General features: G+C 48.1%; 1 protein-coding gene across 1 annotated transcript; it reads right to left on the bottom strand.

The window, feature by feature from the left end:
- Positions 1-647: 647 nt before the first annotated feature.
- On the bottom strand, positions 648-20,862 carry NINJ1 (ninjurin 1). The gene is made up of 3 exons (XM_054387519.1): positions 20,791-20,862; positions 6,437-6,671; positions 648-802 (listed from the first exon to the last, which is right to left on the bottom strand). Exons 1-3 carry the CDS (start codon positions 20,860-20,862, stop codon positions 648-650), a joined length of 462 nt encoding a protein of 153 aa, XP_054243494.1.
- Positions 20,863-21,904: the final 1,042 nt, after the last annotated feature.

Raw genomic sequence — 21,904 nt, 5'->3', positions numbered from 1 at the left:
AATATCCATCTTGATTCCCACAATTCCTACATTTATACTTCTGTGTAAGTAAATAACCAACTTTAAAATGCAGGTAGAACAAACAATACTCTGAATGACCTCATGTGCCAAGTGAAGGGACAGTGCCTACCTCTGCAGGCTGAGGCTCCCACAGGCCAAAAGCCCTGCAGCCTGGGAGGACAGCAAAGCCACAGTACCTGCACAGGTACTGAAGGGCTCTGGTGATGTCTGGCATTGTAGGATGGACTTCATAGCCATGTGTATAAAGGTTCAGAACAGACTGGATGCTGCATACTGCAAACCATTCTTGAAAAAGGAAGAGGCATTTGGAGGGAGCTGAACAGTGCTACTTCCCTTCTTGGCTTAGTCAGCCCTGAGGAAAGGGAGTGGCTAAAGCAGAAGGACAACCCTGACATGTGCAAGGGGCCCCAGAGGAAGAGACTCTGCCATTACCTTTTGGACTCTACATGCACAAAATACACTGCAGTAACTTAGCAGTTCCTAGCAGTTTCTGCTTTTGCAGTGGCCTGAGGTATCCTCATTCACCTGCAAAGGCTGGAACTGTCCAGCTGAGCCCTGCTGTGCACTACCTGTGTGTATGCTGTGCCCTGCTACCTCATGGTGCAGGCAGACCACTCACCTGGTGCTTACTGACTCGAGGCTGACTCAGCAGCTGGCTTCTGCACTCCAAAGGCAGTGATAAAAATATTCACAACTACGATAATAAATACAAGTCCAGTTGCAAGGTTGTTGAGGAAATCCAGCTTCCCATGCTTTGCAGGGTTGTTGAGGTCATATCTTACTTCAAAGAGAAAGGGAGAAAAAAACCTGTAATTAGATGTGTACTTCAAAATCCAGAATGAAAGTCTTTTCTACTCATGTAGTTAAGCTATGGAGCATACTTAAAAGGGTAGTAAGATCCTGCAGTGTCAGGAAAAGTGCTAAGGACAAGCTCTGTAAGCACAGGCAGCCTGCTGGCTTCCAGTAATTAGCATCTAATCTCTGTGGATGCACATGGAAGGCTACACCAACAGAATCAGAAATCTTCTCAGTTCTTGAGCTTTTGGAATTTACTTTGTTGCCACTCTAAACTTTTAAAAATATCTCAGTCTTGAGCAAATGAAGCCTGAAGCCCTGACAAGATGGAATTAAGTTAAGTTTCCTATGAGTTAAAAGGCTGCAAGTTCCTTGCAGACACTAAATGTCTTTACCAGTGCTGGGTTTTGTTTGTCCTGCTGCCCTTCCTCAGCTGTGCTCCCTGCCCCTACACTGGTTCTGGTTTTAGAGAGCAAGGGCACTGCATCTATTCACCAGAGGAAGATTCCAAAGCAGTGTAGCTGCAGTTCCTTCTAGAGACTGCATCAGCTGTGTAAACATTTCCTTTTGTTTCTTACAGTTCTTTGGTTGAACTGCTAATGGGATCGAGGGAGGCACATGCAAGGAAGATAGCATTCATTTAGTTCAGGCTTTGACTCCAGGGCTTGTGAAAACACATCATTGACTCACAGTGGGCTGATAACAGACTTGATGATAAAGTGCTTGTACAGGATGGTGAGAGGTCTGAGGGCACTTGCCTGGCATCACGTAGGTGGCCAAAGTTTTCCTGTGTGTCTGCAGTAAGGGCTCTGCAGTCAGCCCCTCTGCTGGATTTCTTTGCTGCTGGTGGATGAGAGCTGATCAGTTCCAGAGTGTGCTTTGACAATGGTTTTGTCTACCGAGGCTCCTAGGTCTCAAACGCATGGATCACTGGGGCTTGTGCAGGCACGTCAGGATGTGAGCTAAAGTTCATACCTGACAGGCTTTTATAGCAATATCAACCAAGCTTTGAGCTCCTTCAGCCAGGCACACACACAGGTGTGCAGCTTACAGCTCTGCTGCATCAGGTATGTTGTCATTTGCTTCCAACACACTGACCCTGGCAACGCTGCAGCTCTGAACCACAGAACCAAGCCCCACTTGCTTGTCGAAGCAGTTAAGCAGAAGTGGTGGAAAGCACACTCATGATGCTGAAGTACTAAAAGCCAGGTTCATTTGTTGTCCCTAATTAGGAAGTCTAATGATGTTTTGGTTTCAAGCAGTTCTGGGCAGCTGTTCAAGTCCTGTTTGCTAAAGCAGTACAGCCAAGCACCACAGGGCAGTCAAAGCACTGAAGAACAGCGTGGGGGAACTATCTGCAAAGCTTAAGCTACTGCACACCTGTATAGGCATGAAATAATTTAAGCTCAGCAGTACTTAACCCTGAACATGAATTTATCCATGTCTGCAAACCACCTGAAGGAAGGAGGATGCCTGCATCCCAACAGCACCTGGCAGGACCCTAATACTGCTGTGTGAATGAAGTGGAACTGATGGTAACCACCACAGCTTCACCAAGGGCAAACCCTGCCTGGTGAACTTGGCAGCTTTCTGTGGTGGTATTGCAGCATCCATGGATAAGGGAAGGGCAACTGAGGGCATCAGCCTGGGCTTGTGTAAAGTGTTTGACACTGTCCCACATCACATCCTGGGCACCAAACTGGAAAAGCATGGACTGGAGGGGTGGCCACTGGCTGGATAAGGACTTGGCTGGATGGCTGCACTCAGAGAGGTACAGACAGTGCCTCAGTGTCCCAGTGGAAACCAGTGACAAGTGGCATCCCTCAGGGGTTGGTACTGGCACCAGTGCTGTGTCAGTGACAGGTGCATTGAGACACCCTCAGCAAGTCTGCAGATGACACCAAGCTGTGTGGCCAGGCTGACATGCTGGAGGGAAGGGATCCATCCAGAGGGATCTGGACAGGCTGGAGAGGTGAGCCCAAGCCAACCTCTTGAAGTTCAACGAGGCCAAGTGCAAGGTACTGCACCTGGGGCAGGGCAATCCCAAGCACCAATCCAAGGCTGGGCAAGGAGTGCCTCAAGAGCAGCCTTGAGGGGCAGGCCTTGGGGGTGTCCACTGGTGACAAACCCCCCAGGAGCCAGCAATGGTCCCTGGCAGCCCAGAGCCAGCTGTGTGCTGAGCTGCATCCAGAGCAGGGAGAGCAGCAGCACAGGGAGGGGATTCTGCCCTCTGCTCTGCTCTGCTCAGACCCCACCTGCAGCACTGCCTCCAGCTCTGGGGACCCCAGCACAAGAAGGACCTGGAGCTGCTGGAGAGATTCAAGAAGGGACCACAAAGATGGCTGGAGAATCTCTGCTATGGGGACAGGCTGAGAGAGTTGGAGCTGTTCATTCCAGAGAAGAGAAGGCTCCTGGGAGACCTTAGAGCAGCCTTCCAGTACCTGAAGGGGTTGCAGGAGAGCTGGGCAGGGACTTTTGACAAGGACTGGGAGTGACAGGACAAGAGGACAATGGCTTTGAGGTGGAAGAGGGGAGAATGAGACTGGAGATGAGGAAGAGATTCTTTAGAGTGAGGGTGGGGAGACACTGGAACAGGTTGCCCAGGGAGGTTGTGGCTGCCTCCTCCCTGGAGGTGTTCAAGGCCAGGCTGGATGTGGCCTTGAGCAACCTGGGCTGGTGGGAGGTGTCCCTGCCTATAGTAGGGGGGGTTGGAACTGGATGATGTTTAAGGTCCCTTCCAACTAAAACCATTCTATGACTCTATGAATAATTAATCCTGAAATCTGGAAGAAAAACATTTCAGATGGTTGGTTTAAAAAGGCCATAATGGCCTCGTGCTTTGAGAGTTAAAAGAAGTGACACTTCCAGAGCTGTCCCTTTGTCCAAAGAGGGGTCAGAGAGGACAGGGATTGGTTGTCAGTGCTCTAAATTTTGAAGCAGAATTGCAGTAGTTCTGTCTTTGTGATTACAGTTCTTCAAATGAGGGTGTTTGTGAAAAGGCTCTTGAGACCAGCCATGAAGTATCTGAGTACAGTGGCATTAGATTACCGATTTCATGCCACTCAAACCACTTCCAGACACTCTTTGCTTTTCTTCCAAAAACTTGAGATTACCAAACCATTTTCAAGGACAAGTTTGCTGAACATTTTTTAAAAGGGTTTTTTTAATCCCTAAAGAGAGAACTGCTCTCCCTTAAGAGAACTGTGAGAACTGGTGGCTTCTGGGATAAAACTCTAAGGAAACTGGATGGTTGCAAAGAGTTTTGTTTGGACTTGTGAGAGCTTGTGAGAGAATTTTGTGGCTGGACAGAGAGTTAAACTGTTCCTGCAGGCCCAGACTACCAAAAGCACACTGTGAAAAGCAAGTCCTTGCTGTGATCCCTGTTTCTTTGTACCTTCACATCCTGACTCTCGTCTCCAGTGCTTCTGACCAGTCTCAATCTGCTCTTCTCTACTTTGAAGCCATTGTCCCTGGTCCTGTCCCTGCAGGCCTTTGCAAACAGTCTCTCTGCATCCTTCTTGTAGTCCCCTTCAGGTACTGGGAGGCTCCTCTTCTCCAGGCTGAGAAGGCAGAGGATGTAGGCCACATGTGTGCAACCAATCCAGCAATACTGAAAATACTTAACTTTTAGTGGTGAGCACTGGTTCTTGTGCCTACCTGCACTATACCCACTCACACTGCATAGCTGTTTTCAGGAACAGCAAAGACACTGCACTGAACTTGTAGGAATGTGAGGGTCTGTGGTTCAACAGAGCCACAAAGGGAAGAGTAGGGAAGGCAGGGAGCAGGGCACCAGTTCCACAGCTGACTCATTAAATGTGCCCAAAGCACAATTCCTGTCTGAACTCACCCCCTTGAATTGATTTCTAGCACAAGTTAGAGCTGTTTCTTTGGAAGAAAGCAGACCTCAAGACAATCTGTTTGTAGGCCTGTTCTCCCCTATCCTCTGCCATGTCCATGTTTGACTGCAGTCCCAGCACACAGATAATATCTTCTCAGGGTGAAATCTTGCTCCATGTAGCCTATTTTGCTTTTTGTCTTTAATTTCAGATTAATACAGGTTTGAAAATTAACAGTGTCAAGTACAATTCTACCATTCTCCACCTGTAGGTTTAATATGCTTGGAACAACTTCCTAAATTTCCAGCTAAGTGGGTTTTTAATTATTGTCAAGCTTTTGCTATCAAACCTTTGATTTCATTGCAGAAACACAAACAAAATGAAGACAAGCTGCCATGCCAGCATGAAGATGGACAGTGTGCTCAGGTCCTAGCTAAGAAAGACAATGGCCTCCTGGCTTGGCTCAGAAGCAGGGTGGGCAGCAGGGACAGGAGGTGACCATCCCCCTGTGCTCAGCTCTGGGGAGGCCACACCTCAAGTGCTGTGTTCAGCTCTGGGCCCTCACTGCAGGAAGGACACTGAGGAGCTGGAGCCTGTCCAGAGAAGGGCAATGAGGCTGGAGAAGGGTCTGGAGCCATCTGGGCTAGAGGACAGGCTGAGGGAGCTGGGGGTGTTCAGGCTGGAGAAGAGGAGGCTGAGGGAGACCTCATTGCTCTCTACAGCTCCCTAAGGGAGGCTGGAGTGAGGAGGGGACAGCCTCTTCTATCTGGTTGCAGGACCAGAGGCAATGGTTCCAAGCTGCACCAGGGGAGGCTCAGGCTGGATGCTAGCAAATATTTCTGCACTGGAAGGCCTCTCAAACATTGGAACAGGCTGCCCAGGGCAGTGCTGGAGTCCCCATCCCTGGGGGTGTTCCAGTAGCCTGTGAAACTGTGCTTAGGGACATGGTTTAGTGCTGACCCTGCAGTGCAGGGGTTAGACTGAATGAGCCTGGAGGTCTCTTCCAACTGGATGTATTCTGTGATTCTGTGATTTCAACTTCTGACTTCTGTTTTGGAGTTGTAGATTCACAATGTATTCTTACAGTATGAATTATGATATGCCTGATATGGACAAACACATTTCAGTCATAAGATTAAGTTTCAGCACTTGCCAGAAATGCTGTTATGAAACTGGGCAGGCTATGTGATTCTGTGTAGCCTATTAATGCTTCTTTTACTGTATTTCATCATTTTCCTTCCTCCTCAGGCCTTCTCAGAAGAAAAATAAACTCATTTGTCCAGAGTATGAACAAGGAAGTTGATCAAAACTGCACATTCCTCACAAAGCTGCCCTTACTCCTTCAGTTACAGTATGGCTGTGGTCATAAGAGAAAACATCAATTTTGAGATAATGACTTTCCAATGTAATCCACAGATTCATAGACTGCATTGGGTTGGAAGGGACCCTCAAAGGTCTTTTCCAATCCCCCTGCAGTCAGCTGGGACACCTCCAACTAGATTAGGCTGTCCAGGGACACATTGAGTCTGACCTGGAACGTCTCCAGGGACAGGGCCTCAACGACTTCCCCGGGTAACCTGTTCCAGTGTCTCACCACCCTCATTGTGCAGAACTTCCTGCTGATGTCCAAACAAAATCTCCCCTGCTCCAGTTTCAAACCACCGACCCTTTAATAGCTGTAAAAAACAAGTGGGCAGTCTACATACCATCCTATATACCAACTGCCAGGCTGCATCTGGTAAGAACAATACATGCCCATGGTTCATGCTGTTGCTACATACCAAGGAATATCAGGAGCACTCCCACCATAATTTGCAGTGTGAGGGACAGGCTGATAAGCACAATAAGTGGGATGTAGAAGGAAAAGGAAGGTCCTTGCTCCATCACAGCTTTCAGCTGGGATGCATTGGCCATCAGCAGGGCAATGTCCAGCATGCTCTCCGCAGCGCTCTTCTTGTTTGCATAGTGGTTGATGTTCATAGGGCTGCTCCTCTGAAACCACCTCGATGTTCTGTGCTGAAACAGGCAGAGAGGAAAAGATTATCCACAGCTTCTCTAGCTGATGGAGTGAGTGAGAGGTCCCCTGGCCCAGCTACTGATAGCTGTCATCACACTGATAGAGCAGCAGTATGAGGTGACCTGTACCTGCTCTGGTTGGGAAGCTCTCCCCATATCTCCAAAGCTCCTCTTACGAGTCAGAGAACCACCCTGCTTCTCAGAGCTTTTTCTCCCCACTTTTCTATTTCTTTCTGGTTTTGTCTTTTTTTTTTTTTTTCCTGCTGCTTGGTATTTACTGGATCTTGGATTTCTTTTGTTGCTGATGCATTTTTTGCACCCACCACCCCTTCTTCACCTGTAGACAGAGAAAGGCAAGGAAGACAAGACCCAGACCCTGCTGGGCTCCAGGCCCTGGTGCTGGAGCCACCCACCCCCATGGAGAGCCAGCCGCCAGCCCTGCACTTGGCTGCGGAGGGCACCAGGAAGTAGCAAGCCCCATCGACATCACCTCCCTTGCCCACCCCAGGAGAGAGGGGTTCAGCTCCCAGGAGCAGTGTTTTGTGGGGCCATGGGTTAAGGAGCAGCTGTGTAGAGATCCCATCCCTAATATATAGTTGGGCTCAATGATCTTAAAGCATTTTCCAACCAAAATGATTCTGCACCTATTTCACTGCTCCCACTGTCCTCCATGTGACAGGAGAGCAGTGACCAGTGCCTGCACTGCTCTCAGTGTGAGGGCCCAGCTTGAGCAGCCAGTGTGCTTCTATCCTGGGAAAAGGAGAGAGGGAAAAAGCTGGAAAGTTTGCACTGAGGCAAGCTGGGACAGAAAGCCCACTGTAAAATACTGAAGCAAACAACAGCTTGTTGTACCCAAGTGACTGCTAAAGGCACACTAAAAAACACAATTATTTATTACATTCACCCTCTGTCACCACACAGCTGCATCACTCCTTCATTACTCATGGGTCTTATTTTGAGGATTTATGTTTGAGCTTTGCTTGACCTCCTTCCCTGCTGCTTCTTGCTCAGCCAGGCCACTGCCAGCTCCATGCACACACTGAACTGGTTTTCTGCTTCACTGCTGTGTGTCTGGGGCTGCCAAGCACTGCCCACTTATGAGGGAAACTTTTTTCCATTTTTGCAGCAGCAGCAGCTGGGGTTTTGATTGAAATTCCACTGCAAATAAACAGGAAAAGAAAACCCAGCTGCAGGGCAAACCCAGAGCTAAGTAAAGCCAGAGGGATGAGTAGAAGGAGTGTTTCCTGATGACGAGTCAGGCAACCCACCTTGAAACGGGACAGTCCTCTCCCAGAGGCACCTGTCTCACCATGCAACTGGGTTAGACTGAGCTGCCCAACTCTTGCCTGCCAAAGGTTAGGAACCTCACAGAATGGTCTGGGTTGGAAGGGACCTCTGAACCTCATCCACTCCAACCTGCAATCAGCAGGCACATCCTCCACTAGATCAGGTTGCCCAGAGCCTTGGTCCAGCCTCACCTTCAATGCTTCCAGGCATGGGGCCTCAACCACCTCCCTGGGCAACCTGTTCCAGTGTTCCACCACCCTCATGGGGCAGAACTTGTTCCTCACATCCAATCTCAATCTGCTCTGCTCTAGTTTGAAGCCATTGCCCCTGGTCCTGTCCCTGAAGGCCTTTGCAGACAGTGTCTCTGCAGCCTTCTTGTAGCTCCCTTCAAGTACAAGGCTGCTATTAGGTCTCCCTGGCGTCTTCTCTCAGCCTGTCCTAGAGCAGAGGGGTGCAACCCCTGGACCTCATGCTCACTGCTCTGACTTGCAGACTTTATTTTCAAAAATAATACACAAATCTGTTAAGAGTAAGCTCATTCTAGCTGACTTCTTTAAACTTGCTTCTCAGAGACCTTTTCAGTGCCAGGAAATACTAGCAGCAAAGTCTCTCTTGGAAGGGTATTTCAAACACAGAAACACCTCTGACTCCTCTCTTCAGCAGCACTATCAAATTTCCAACTCCCAAGCCAGGTTTGCCACCTCCAGGCTTAAGTGTCCTTTCAAACAGAGCAGATATTGATGCATCTGGCAAACACATCACCAGTTTTTCCAGGGCATTCAAATACCAAACTTGACCTATTTTCACCAGACACCTTGTAATCAAGCACAACCTAAATATGTCCCTGAGATACCACCATCATGGGGCAGCAGCAAGAGAAGCCAGCCATGGAATCATAGCTTCATGCAGATGGCTGCTGCACCAACACTGAGCTCCCAGGAACCAAATGGCTCTGAGACAGAGACTGACTTTTGCCAGGAAGTCCTGGAAGTCATCTCTAACCACAAGGAAGTAAAGAGGGTTATATCAGGAGTAGTCAACAAGGGAGATCTTGCTTGACTAATCTGATAGCCTTCTATGAAACCATGACCAAATGGGTAGACAAGGGCAGAGCTGTGAATGTCATCTTTCTTGACTTCAGTAAAGCTTTTGATACAGTCTCCCATAACATCCTCATAGAAAAGCTCAGGAGATGTGGCATAGATGGTTGGTCATTGAGGTGGATTGCAAACTGGCTCCACAACAGAGTTCAGAGGGTTGTCATCAATGGCACAGAGTCAGCTTGGAGGCCTGGGGCCAGTGGTGTCCCCCAGGGATCAGTACTGGCTCCAGTTTTGTTCAATATCTTGAATTAACAACCTGGCTGAGGGCATTGAGTGCACCCTCAGCAATTCACTGATGATACAAACTGGGGGGTGAAGGAATTGATTTAGGGACCAGAACCCCAGACACTGTCTTACTGATAGAAGGAGATGCTTTAACCCTGATGGGTGGCAAACCCTGGGAACAGAGCACAGCTAGAAGGAAAACACAGACAGGTCGGCTCCCTAGAGGCCACTGTGACCTAAGGGAGTTATGCAGGAACCTGATCACAAGAACAAAGCAAAGCTTAGGACAGAATTATGGAATCCCTTTATCTCTTGCTTGACGGTTGCTTAAGCCTTCTGAAAAATATATGCGTTCGTGTGATACTTTCTCTCTGTAGCCAATCATGAATTTACAACTGTGGTATGGACATACCAATGACCAATTACAAGCTGCCTTCTGACATTATGTTAACCTATATAAAGAAAAAGCTTTGTGCAATAAATCGACACTTGGCTTGCATCAGGCCTCGTCCCGTCTCTCACATCACAGCAGGGAGGTGGCTGACACTCCTCAGGCTGTGCTGCCATCCAGCATGACCTGGACAGCCTGAGAGCTGAGTGCAGGCAAACCTCATGGAGTTCAATAAGGACAAGTGCAGGGTCCTGCAGCTGGGGAGGAATAACAGCAGGCACCAGGACAGGTTAGAGGCTGCCCTGCCTGAGTGCAGCTCCACAGAGAAAGACCTTGGAGTGCTGGTGGGCAGCAAGTTCTGCACAGGACAGCAATGTGCCCTTGTGGCCAAGAGTGCCAAAGGGATCCTGGAGGGGGCATCAAGAAAAGTGTGGCCAGCAGGGCTACGGACGCTCTTTTCCTCCTCTCCTCTGCCCTGCTGAGACCACAGCTGCAATACTGTGTCCAGTTTTGTGCTCCCCAGTTCAAAAGAGACAGAGACCTGCTGGAGAGAGTCCAAGGGAGAGCCACAAGGATGATTTGGGGACTGGAGCATCTCACCTGTGAAGAGAGACTGAGAGCCCTGGGGCTGTTTAGTCTGGAGAAGAGAAGGCTGAGAGAGGATCTGATCAATGTCTATCAATAGCTGAGGGGTGGGGGTCAAGGGGAGGGGGCCAGGCTCTGTTTGGGGGTGCACAGTGATAAGCCAAAGAACAACGGATACAAACTGGAACATAGAAGGTTTCACCTCAACATGAGGAGAAACTTCTTTACTGTGAGGGTGCTGGAGCCCTGGAACAGGCTGCCCAGAAAGGTTACGGAGTCTCCTCTGGAGACTTTCCAAACCCTTCTGGATCACCCTGTGTGATCTGCCCTGGGTGATCCTACTTTTGGCGGGGGGTGGGGGGGTGGACTCACTGATCTCTGGAGGTCCCTTCCAACCTCTAACATTCTGTGATTCTGTGATACTCATCTGGTTTTGGTCCAGATCCCACAATCTACAAATGCAGTTTGGCTGGGGAACCTGCCCAACATTTGTCACCTTTTCTCTTGCTAAGGAGAGCCTCCTCTTCTCACACTCGTGCCCCGTGAAGCCACTGTGGTTGTGATGCTTCAGAACATCCACAGCACACCATCCACCACAAGCACTAAGAGCACAGGTGTGGGGCTCCACTTCCTTACAGAAAGCAGCATGGAATATATGCTGGCAGTAGTAAGGAGAAAATTCAGACTGACATTTGACATTTGCATTATTTATTGTACAGCAGAAAGCCAAATACATATTGAGCCCTTGGATATCAAATGGCAGTGGAAGAGAGGATGTGGACATATGTGTCTAAACAGAAGAGTTCAAATCATGGGAATGAATTTAAACCAAACTCTTCTCAGTAGACTGTAGCACTAATGTCATCTATTTTGTCACAAGTTCAGAATAGAGGAAGTGTTTTCCTGTGTCAAGTAGCTATTTAACTCCTTCCTGCCAAAATACTGACTTGGAAATATCTACGAGGCTGCACTGTGTGACACAGGTAGGCAAAACCTACACAAGAAGCTGACTCAGTTCTGAATCCTGCTGGAAGGGGACTGCAGTGAAAACATGACAACAACCAGTTTTTTTGTTTTCACTTGCTGTAGGACTCTGATGATGTCTGACATGCCTATTTTATCTTTTTTTAACTCCACAAAAGAGTAAATATTCTTGGCTACATCTTCCTTTCAGTTACATCACAAAATCACAGAATGTTAGGGGTTAGAAGTGACCTCAGATCATCCAGTCCAACCCCCCTGCCAGAGCAGGAGCACTTGCACTAGGTGACTCCACGATATAAGGCAGTTTCTACAGACACAACAGAACATGACCCTTTGCTTTTCCTTTGCTGCACTTCTAGAGCTTTGCTGTTGGCTCATTTCTGTCTGGTTAAGGTGCAGGTGGAAATAGCAGGCTACAATGTTTGAACTGTGGTGGAAGCAAAGCTTTGAAGGCACCTCTTGAACTCCAATAAACAGAGAAGACTTTTCAATTAGGGTGCTGCTAAGACAACCAAAGGCAAAACTTCTTATTGCTGGAACAACAACTCAGCTATTTACTTTATTTACTCAGCTATTTACATTAGATTCTAAAAAACGGAATTTTACTCTCTTGAGAGGCTTTCAGCTACCACTGCTGAAAGCAGACCAGTTTAGAATCAGAACTGGGCATATGGAGAACTGAAACAGCAGTTCTGATGCACAGAGATTTTTCTCAGCCTGGGATCTTGCCTTCTGCCAGGAAGACAAACATGTAATGATGAAAGCCCCAGAAACAATCACTTCCCATCTCCCGATTGAGAAATAGAGCCTCTCAACTTACACTGGAAAACCATAAAACAAAAAAAAAGCAGCAAATTAGCCTTGCCTTCTAGAAGCAAAAAGTCTTGAGACAAGCACAGCTGGTAGGACGTCAGCAGTTTTTGAGACCAGACTATGTGTTACACAGCAATATATAGACAGGCAATGAAAGGAGAGCTGTTGCCTTAACCTCGGGATAATGACAGTTATGCACAACAGTAATTATGTGGGAGCTTTGTTATGTGGCTCTATGGCTTCAGGGAGATTCCAAGCATGCAGCAACATGTGTAGCCTGCAGCACCAAACTGTGGTGCACACCTCAGGGCTGTGCAGAGAGAAAGTGAAACTCCTGCCCATTCCCTAGCACCAGGGAAATAAGGCTCTGCCTGCAGGTGCCACTTGGCAAGAGGACACTGCACTCCACATGATCTGCTTCAGCCTCAATGGAATCAGAACACCTCACGAGACACTTCCAATATTCAAACCACTCAGCACAGACACATAACCTCTTCAGGTCACATCACTAAACGAGTCTGTGGGAAAACAGCACAAGCATTAAGAGCTGCTTGCAGCTGGAACTGCTGCCTCTGGCTGCCCCTAGCTTCAGGGACTGCCTGACCAATCTCTGAGCAGAAGAGGCCTCTGTGCCAGCCCATGGGCAGTTATGAACAGCAGAGGAGTGGAAAGCCTCCCCTCTTGCTCCACCTGTAACTGGAAGGAGGCCCAGCAGCACAGCAGCAGAGGTTGTTTGCTCGCCCAGAGCACTGCAGTTTGCAAGGATAAAGCTAAGATGCTGCATCAGAAGCTGGCACTTTTTTGCTTCTCCAAGACCAAAGCTTCACACTCTGAATGGTCTTGGATACATGCAGCCCTACTTAGAGCTCTGCGCAGACCTTGCTGCTGCTTTGCCTCAGCTGTCACTTTAGCAGCATGCTCAGGAGAACTGAGTCCCTCTCAAGTACAGAAAGGATTTCTTCAGTACACTCATTAAAAGATAAATTAAAGCAGGACTGAGGCACATGTCCTTAGATGCTGAGTTACAGGAATCACACCCAAGAGCCACCCAGTGATTCAAGTGGAAGGAAACAGCACTGGAAAGGGAAACTTCTGAAGACAAATAATAAATTCTCTTTTCTAAATACAGTAACTTGTTCTAGTAAGGATTTCTGCTGCTGCCACAGCACTAAATCACTACTTGTGACAAAACTTATGTGGCTGTTTGTTCCACAGCGTATTTATCAAACACTGGTGACTCTTGAAGCAGTTGTTCAACAGAGCATTTATCAAACACTAATGACTTCTGAAGCAGTAAAATGCTGGAGGCCTCACTGAAAAAAGAAGGAAAGACCAAGAATAACTTTTGTTTTCCTGTCCAGCTTGACCTCCTCAAGTTTCCCCAAATCAGACCAGTCAGGCTGTCCAAGGTGGGGCTTCCAACATGCCAGCCATTTCCAACCCACAGAGAAGCAAACCCCAGGTGGAAATGATGCCTGTTCTGCATTTGGATTTAGAACTTGGTTGTTTGCTGTCCTCACTCTGCCTTATGAACACAGAAGGAAGGAAATAATTTGGAGTTCGAGTGCAAAAAAAAGTTTTCAGGTTTCATTTCTTCTCTTTTGGTATGTTCCTAGGTACTTCAATCAGCTTCTCAAACATCTCCCACTGTATATATATATACATATTTATTCCCCTAAAGGATTGTTTAGAGCCAGAAACAAAAGTCCCATAAAAATTGTGAAAGACAAACATTGCCTGAAGCAGCAGGACATTGAAATTTCCAAGCTACGAGTCAGATCTGCCCTGAGGACTTTAATTTAGTGCTCTTGTAAGGAAGTTAACAGCTACTTGAGTAGCATGAGAGTAGTTGCCGGGTTTCCCTTAAATCCCACTAGAAAAACAGTATTTCAGAGTTAGCAAAGCAAGCTCCTAGTTTGCCACATGAACACTTAGAACCAGAAACTGCACAGTCTGAGCCAGAAGCACAGTTTAGTTTGGATTTAGTTTGGATTGGCAATCTGCAATTGCAGGTCCCTCCTATCAGCTGGGCCTGCAGGACCCAGAGGTCAACATGCTTTGTTTGTCAGGACCAGAGTGTCACACCTGGGTTCTGAACACACACACACACACACACACACACACAGAGAGACTGATTTCAGTACTGGTACAACACTAGCACTGAACACTTTCATGGTGTTCTAAGGGGCAGAATGCCTTTACTAAACACAGGAGACAGTTTTGTATGGGATAATTAGGAGAAGAATGCTGATTGCTCTATCATAGATCCATAGAATCATAGAATCAGTCAGGGTTGGAAGGGACCACAAGGATCATCCAGTTCCAACCCCCCTGCCATGGGCAAGGACACCTCACACTACAGCAGGCTGGCCAGAGCCTCATCCAGCCTGGCCTTAAACACCTCCAGGGATGGAGCCTCAACCACCTCCCTGCACAACCCATTCCAGGCTCTCACTGCTCTCATGGGGAAGAACTTCTTCCTCATGTCCAGCCTGAATCTCCCCACTTCCAGCTTTATTCCATCCTCCCTAATCCTATCACTACCTGATATCTTAAAAAGTTCCTTCCCAGCCTTCTTGTAGCCCCCTTCAGATACTGGAAGGCCACAAGAAGGTCTCCTGGGAGCCTTCTCCTCTCCAGACTGAACAACCCCAACTCTCTCAGTCTGTCTCCATAGCAGAGCAGCTCCAGCCCTCTGCTCATCCTGGTGGCCCTTCTCTGGACACCTTCCAGCATGTCCATATCCCTCTTGTAATAGAGGCTCCAGAACTGGACACAGTACTCCAGGTGGGGTCTCACCAGAGCTGAGCAGAGGGGGAGAATCCCCTCCCTGGCCCTGCTGGCCACACTTCTCTTGCTGCAGCCCAGGCTCTGCTTGGCTCTCTGGGCTGCAAGTGCACATTGACAGCTCCTGTTGAGCTTCTCCTCCCCCAGTACCCCCAAGTCCCTCTCCTCAGGGCTGTTTTCCAGCCAGTCACTGACCAGCCTGGATTTGTGCTTGGGATTGCCTCGACCCAGATGCAGGACCCTGCACTTGGTCTTGTTGAACCTCATGAGGTTGGCTTGTGTCCACCTCTCCAGCCTGTCCAGGTCCCTCTGGATGGATCCCTTCCCTCCAGCCTGTCTGCTGCACCACACAGCTTGGTGTCAGCAGCAAACCTGCTGAGGGTGCACTCAATGCCTCTGTCCATGGCACCAACAAAGATGTTGAACAAGCCTGGTCCCAGGACTGATCCCTGAGGGACTGCACTTGTCCCTGGCCTCCACTGGGACATGGAGCCATTGACAGCCACTCTCTGGGTGCAGCCATCAAGCCAGTTCTTTACCCACTGAATGTTCCACCCATCAAACCCATGTGTCACCAGTTTGGAGACCAGGATGTGGTGTGGGACAGTGTGGAAGGCTTTGCTCAGGTCCAGGTCAATGACATCAGTTGCTCTCCCCTCATCTATTAATGTTGTGATCTGTTCATAGAAGGCCACCAGGTTTGTCAGGCAGGACTTGCCCTTGGTAAACCCATGCTGACTGTACCCAATCACCTCTTCACTATTCTTCTGTCTCAGTAGTGCCTCCAGGAGGATCTGCTCCATGATCTTGCCAGGCACAGAGGTGAGACTGCCTGGCCTGGAGTTCCCTGGTTCCATGAAACGGTTTGGGTTGGAAGGGACCTTAAGGATCATTTTAGTACCTCCCTCCTGCCATGGCCAGGGGCACCTCCTACTAGACCAGGTTACTCAAAACTTCATCCAGCCTGGCCTTGAACACTTCCCAGGCTTGGAGCCTGCACAACTTCCCTGAGCAACCTGTTCCAGTGCCTCACTGCCCTTCTCATGGGACAGATTTTCCTTCTAATGTCTCATTTAAATCCATCTTCTTCAAAGTTTGAGGCCATCACCCTTTGTCACAGAATCACAGAAAACATCCGGTTGGAAGAGGCCTCCCAGCACCCCCAGTCCAACCCTCCACCCAGGTTAGGGTCAACACTAAACCATGTCCCTAAGCACCAGCTCCACAGCTGCTTGAACGCCTCCAGGGATGGGGACTCCAGCACTGCCCTGAGAAGAACATTCCAATGTCTGAGAGCCCTTCCAGTGCAGAAATATTTCCTAGCATCCAGCCTGAACCTCCTCTGGGGCAGCTTGGAACCATTGCCTCTGCTCCTGTCCCTTGCCACCAAGGAGCAGAGGCTGTCCCCTCCTCACTCCAACCTCCCTTCAGGGAGCTGCAGAGAGCATTGAGGTCTCCCTCAGCCTCCTCTTCTCCAGCCTCAACACCCCCAGCTCCTCCAGCTGCTCCTCACAGGCTGTGTGCTTCAGTCCTGTCAATACATGCCTTTGGGAAAGGTAAACATGTATTTCAAATGAGTTGTGCTTCTGATTACTAACATCTTCCTTAAGCTGTCAGGAGGTTCCTTGCCCTTGAATACATTTCCCCTAAGGACTCTGAAATGGTCTTCACAATCTGTGGCCTAGAGCTTTCTTTCTATTTTAGGTCAGTGACTACTGCAACTGTATGGCACCCTTCAGACATTCTCAACAGCCAAACAACCCTGATTCAGCATGAGACCAGACAAGCTCATTGATCAAGATGACCTCTGGGTTTCTAATGTCATGGAGTGAGCTTCCTTTGTGATGTCATGGAGCAAGCTTCCTGAAATTCTTATGTTTAGGGACAGTCCTAGTTTTCAAATAACGGAATCTTGCTACACCAAGGGAGGCTGTGTAAACAAAAGGCCTGAGTCACACTGGTCTTACTGGACTGTGCTTTACTGTGTTTCACAATTGTCTTTCTAATCAAAACTGTTAAAAAGATGCTAAAAAGCATTTTTGTTTGGAAAGGATTTTTCTAAGGCTTTGAATTATTTACCTTAATTAAGAAAATCCCTGCCTGGCAAACTTTTCCAGATGTTTTAGTAGCAATCTCATGTTCAGGAAAAATTCCAGTTAGAACATAAAAGAGAATGGTCTGGCATAAAAGGACAGGACTAAAGCAGAACACAACTTTTATCTTTTTCTAAGCTCAACCCTACAGTTACAGAATTGAATGAGTAACTATAAAATTACTTAATAATTCTCCTAGATGTGGAATTTCTGTCCACATCTCCACCGCACACGGAAAACAACAGGCCCCTTGTGGTCACTCCGAAATCAGACTTCCCCTCTACCTCACAGATCTTGCTGATGTAAAAAACCAGGGAAAACAGGCTGCAAAGAAAGAAATACTCTTCTAATACAAATATTTTAAGCTCTATCAGTTCTGAAATGGATGGTTAGATCCTTTGCACATCTCCTCAGAAGATATTTTTCCCCCCAGTAAAACACTAGATCACTTGTTCAGCACTGACTCAGAGAGGAAAAATCCTGCACCTGGACTGAGTAATCAGTTACATTCCCTGTAGGAATGTGACTCTGTCCATCCAAGTACAACCTAACCCTAACTAGGGTATGAAATTTCTGCAGTCACATATTCAGACAGTATGGATGCAGGCAATTAAAAAACATACAAAAATAAAAAAAAAAAGGAAAAACTCAGCCTGTGTTTCTATTTCATAATCAGCATCAATTTTCTAGCATCTTTAGAAGCTTAAGAGGACTCACTCTTCATACACACAGAAAATGCAAGAAAAAAAGAGAGGAAAAAAAGAGAAGTGGTAACTATGCTGGTTCCTGAAAATGGAAATGTTAGCACAGCCATGCTAGCTCAGGGCAGAGAACTGATTTTCTAGAGCTATGCTGCTTCCAGGACCAAGTCAGAACATTTTTACTCATTAACTGACTTTAAAACAATCAGCACATCTGGTGACCTTGGGAAATGAAGCAGTAACTTAAATTTGTTCACACAGCTATTTAAATAGAAGCTTTCTCTTACATTACTATTGCTCATTCCAATGATTTGGTCTTATGCTATTAAGTTTTTAAGGCCAGGATGGCTGTGGCTCTGGGCAACCTGATCTAGTGGGAGGTGTCCCTGCCCATGGCAGGGGGATTTGAACTGGATGATCTTTGAGGTCCCTTCCAACCCTGACAATTCTATGGTTCTATACTAATTCTCCCAGGATGACTGTAGGCTGCCCATTTTGCCTTGGTAAAGCACTGTTTGGTTATTCTAGCTACTTAAAGAACAGTCAGACAAAACCTTACCAATATTTGGAGCAGACCAAATACTCCAAGTTCAGTTTGATGCAAGTGGTTCTTTAGAACATGCCATTTAGTTCTATATGCAGTACAATCATTTCAAGTTCCAACAAATCCAAACTTTGCCACTTGCAGCACAATGTCAAGAAACTGCCATGTCCCAAAATTCCTTATGTATCAACACAACACCTTGAATACATTTTTAATAATGACCTGAGGCCTTGAGCAGCCAAATCTATCTGAGAGGTGTCCCTGCCCATGGCAAGGGGGTTGGATTAGGTGATCGCTGAGGTTCCTTCCAACCAAAGCTATTCTGTGACTGTAATAGAAGCCAACTATTCCAGAGCTGTTCTTTTCTACTCTCCAAGTTGGTTCACCTTTTCCATAGCTCTTTAACTCTTTCAACTAGCATTTCCTGTTATCTTAGAAAAATCAAACCAGATTTTAGAACATGTGAAACTGTTTCCATATGGACCATGAACACAGAAAGCAAACAGAAGTCTATAAAAAAACAGTTACTCTGGTATTTGTATGAACAGATCTTTTGCAGCAGCAGCCAGACACTGCTGTCAATGGAATTGTTCACATTAGTCAGCGAGGTGTGCCCTGTATTAGAAACAAGGCATTTCTTGTGTCTAAAGTCTTGACAGCTGCTAAAAAAAGTTATCCAAATTCATGAAGTAATTAAAATACAGCACATTGACCATTGATTCAGAATTGCAGTGGGATTAACTAGTCTTCTTTTTCAATTAGTGTGCTTTGAATGCTTTGTAGGTAAGACAACTCTACCTTGGCTCTACTTTCACCTTGGCTCTTCTGTAAGAGAAGGCAGCACCCTGTTGCTGAAGATGTGCAAGAGAATCTGTTTTGAGGAGAGGGCAGATTCTAGGATGGGTAGCAAGCAAACCAGGGTGCTCCAAGTTAGGATGCCTGCTAGTATTCCTAAAAGCTGACACTTTGGCACTTTTGACTCCAGTACTGAAGCATTAGGCAGCCGTCAGCCTCTCCAGGTTTAGCTGGCTGCTGTTTGGTTAGTTGGTCAGAGTTTTTGAGCTATCTCCCATTCACATAGTGTTTTTTATGTCCCCATTTGTTTTACCTCACATATACTTATTTTTGGTTGGGGGTTTTTGTTGGTAGTTGGGTTGGGGTTTTTGTGAGAAAATGAAAACAAATGTCTGTAAAACTCTGTCAAGGGCTACTCTATACATAGAATACAACACAGTAATGCATCTTGCTGCTGATTCTTTATATGACACTCACACAGAACTTGCGGTTCCTATGGGAAAGGTCTAACAAAATGATTGCAACTGAAGATGAAGTGAAACAGGAAAGCTGCAGAAAAACTCTTGGGGCAGACCAAGTTAAAATAAAAAATAAACCCCCATGACTAGTACTTGTGATGCAATCACAACTCTGTGTTAATAAAAACCCCAGAAGATTGCTGAGAAACCAGTGGCTCTACAGGAAACCCCTTCAGGCCCCCAGTTTGACCTGCATATCCTTGATTCTCTTTCAGTACTTTCCAGGATTTATTAAAACCAGACATTTTTTTTCTTGGTACGATATTCATAACTACAAGGGTTTGCCAGGAAGGGAGGGAGGAAGGACGGACCTGCTGCACAGACAGTCCAGGTTGCCTGTAACCAGAAAGTTCGACCTGTGATGCAGGGGGTGGTTTAGTACAACTGCTTCTATGTGGCAGAGCCTTAGCTCGGAACAGGAGCAGCTTTCTGGAGTTTAGTCCTTTCCAAAACAACTTTTTACCAGTCTGGCTTTTCAGATAAGTGGTGTGCTTGGAAAACATCCTTTAGGTGTAACTAAAATATTGGATTAAATGCCTTCCAGTGAAGATCTCTGGTTATGTTTTGACTACATGGAGTAGTAAAAACTTGGGCATTTCTCCTCTTGTTCTTATTTGGATTAATGTATGGAAAAAAACCCAAACCAACCAAAAAACAAATAAACAAACAACCCCCCAAAAAACAACAACAAAACAAAGACACAGGCCTAGCCCTTTCAGTAATTCATCCTAATTTTGTGCTCATTTATCTCCTGAGTAACTTTCCCATCCTCTTCCAAGTCATCTGGGTGGAAAAACTCTCCCAGGCCAGCGTGGGGTCATCATCTGATGATCCTTGGACTGACTTATGTAGTAACTAAGGGGCCGTCGTGCCAAGGGCCGAGTTGGATTTTCTTTTCCTTTCTCTTTGGCCTGTCTTTGCAGTGACACAAAAGGGGCTGCAGGCAGCGGCATCTCTACAAAGCCAGTGTTCAATTAATGGCAGACGAGTGAAAAAAGCATCAAGGAGAGGTACCGACTACTGGACAGCGGCAGCTGTCAGCGCACCGGCCCTGCCCGGAGCGGGCGGGCTTCGTGGGGCCACCTGCCGCGGCCCGGGCCGCGATGGGCACGGAGGTGACAGACGGGCTCGGGGCCGCCCCGGTCCCCCGCGCCTGCCTGGCCGCCGCTGCGAGAGCCGCCTCCTCCCGGGCCGCTCCCCGCCGCGCTCCGCCGGCTCCTCACGCCCCGCTGCCGCCCGCCATGTCCGGGCGCCGCCCCGCTGCCGCCCGCCGCGCCCCGCAGCCGGCCCTACCCGTTCGACCACCCCCGGCTCCTCGCCGTCCGCCCGCCCGTTCAGCTCGTGAGTCTCGCTGCCGGAGTCCATGGCGCCGCAGGGGAGGCCGGCGCGGCCTCGGGCCGGGCCCCGGCCCCGACTGCCCGAGTGGAGTCCTTCCTTGCCGCCCGGGCCGGGCTCGGCGGGTCAGAAGCTGGGAGGGCTGCCGGGCACCGAGAGAAAGTTTGCAGCGCGGCAGCCACTGCCCGAGCTGGCGCGCCCCGCGGGCCCGTCCTTCCCTCTGCTCGCACACACCGCCCCCCGCCTCTGCTCGCACACACCGCCCCCGGGGCCGCCTTTCCCGCCCGCCCCCGGGAGGTCCCCGCCTGGCAGCGCAGAGCCGGGGCAGGATTCTCGAGCCGGGTGGAGCCTGGGCCAGCGGCAGCGGCCTCCTCCTGCCGAGGGCTTGGGCTGCGGGGTCGCTCCCTCAGCTCCTGTTGAGAGCGCGGTCGGGCGTGGCGGGGGCACCTGAGCGGCTGCCTCGCACCGACGTCTTGGGTTTGAGACCAAATGCCAGTGCGGGCCGAGAATTGCAGCTTGGGCCGTTATAGGCAGTGTAGGGAATTGGTGCCCTATGCAAATGTTTCACTTTAGACAGCTCTATTCTGACGAAAGCTTAAGGTTTGGGGTTTAAGAGTGCTCTTCTCTGTGGGTTTTGGTTTTCAGTTTCATTATCCTTTTCACTCCTTTTCTCACCTGTACCACAGCGAAGTACACACATAAAAACCATTAACATGCAGATCTGCTGGTGACAGAACATCAAAGGAACACTGGGATGCAGCAACATCAGGGGAACACTGGGACGCATAGAAACAAGACAAATGGCAATGTGAGAGCGGTAAAGTCAGAAGTATGAAACAGAGAAAAATAAACGAGGTTTTAACATCTTAATGTTACAAGCGAACCTTTTGCTACTTAAATTTGACAGTGAGACTGAGAAATGAAAAGATGTGTTTTATATGCCACATGTAATCTCTTTTAAGGCCAGCAGAACTGCTCAGCTGGCTGAAAATGTCCTTCAGTGGTTGTTCAAGGAGCCCATTCCTGTGTGGTGTCCAAACTACATGTTCCTCAGGTTAACTCCCTTGGAATC

This window comes from Indicator indicator, chromosome 15 (genome assembly GCF_027791375.1).
Source record: "Indicator indicator isolate 239-I01 chromosome 15, UM_Iind_1.1, whole genome shotgun sequence".
NCBI classification, from domain to species: Eukaryota; Metazoa; Chordata; class Aves; order Piciformes; family Indicatoridae; genus Indicator; species Indicator indicator.
Note: the sequence above shows the minus strand (reverse complement) of the source record. Positions and strands in the feature narration are given on the sequence as shown.

Bases quoted from the DNA above. Each gene is read 5' to 3' on its own strand.
- NINJ1 (XM_054387519.1), bottom strand. From the start codon at position 20,862: ATGGACTCCGGCAGCGAGACTCACGAGCTGAACGGGCGGGCGGACGGC. The intron at 6,672-20,790 runs GTAGGGCCGGCT...TGCCTGTTTCAG, and splicing joins AGCCGGGGGTGGTCGAACGG to CACAGAACATCGAGGTGGTT. The intron at 803-6,436 runs GTATGTAGCAAC...TTCTCTTTGAAG, and splicing joins AGTGCTCCTGATATTCCTTG to TAAGATATGACCTCAACAAC.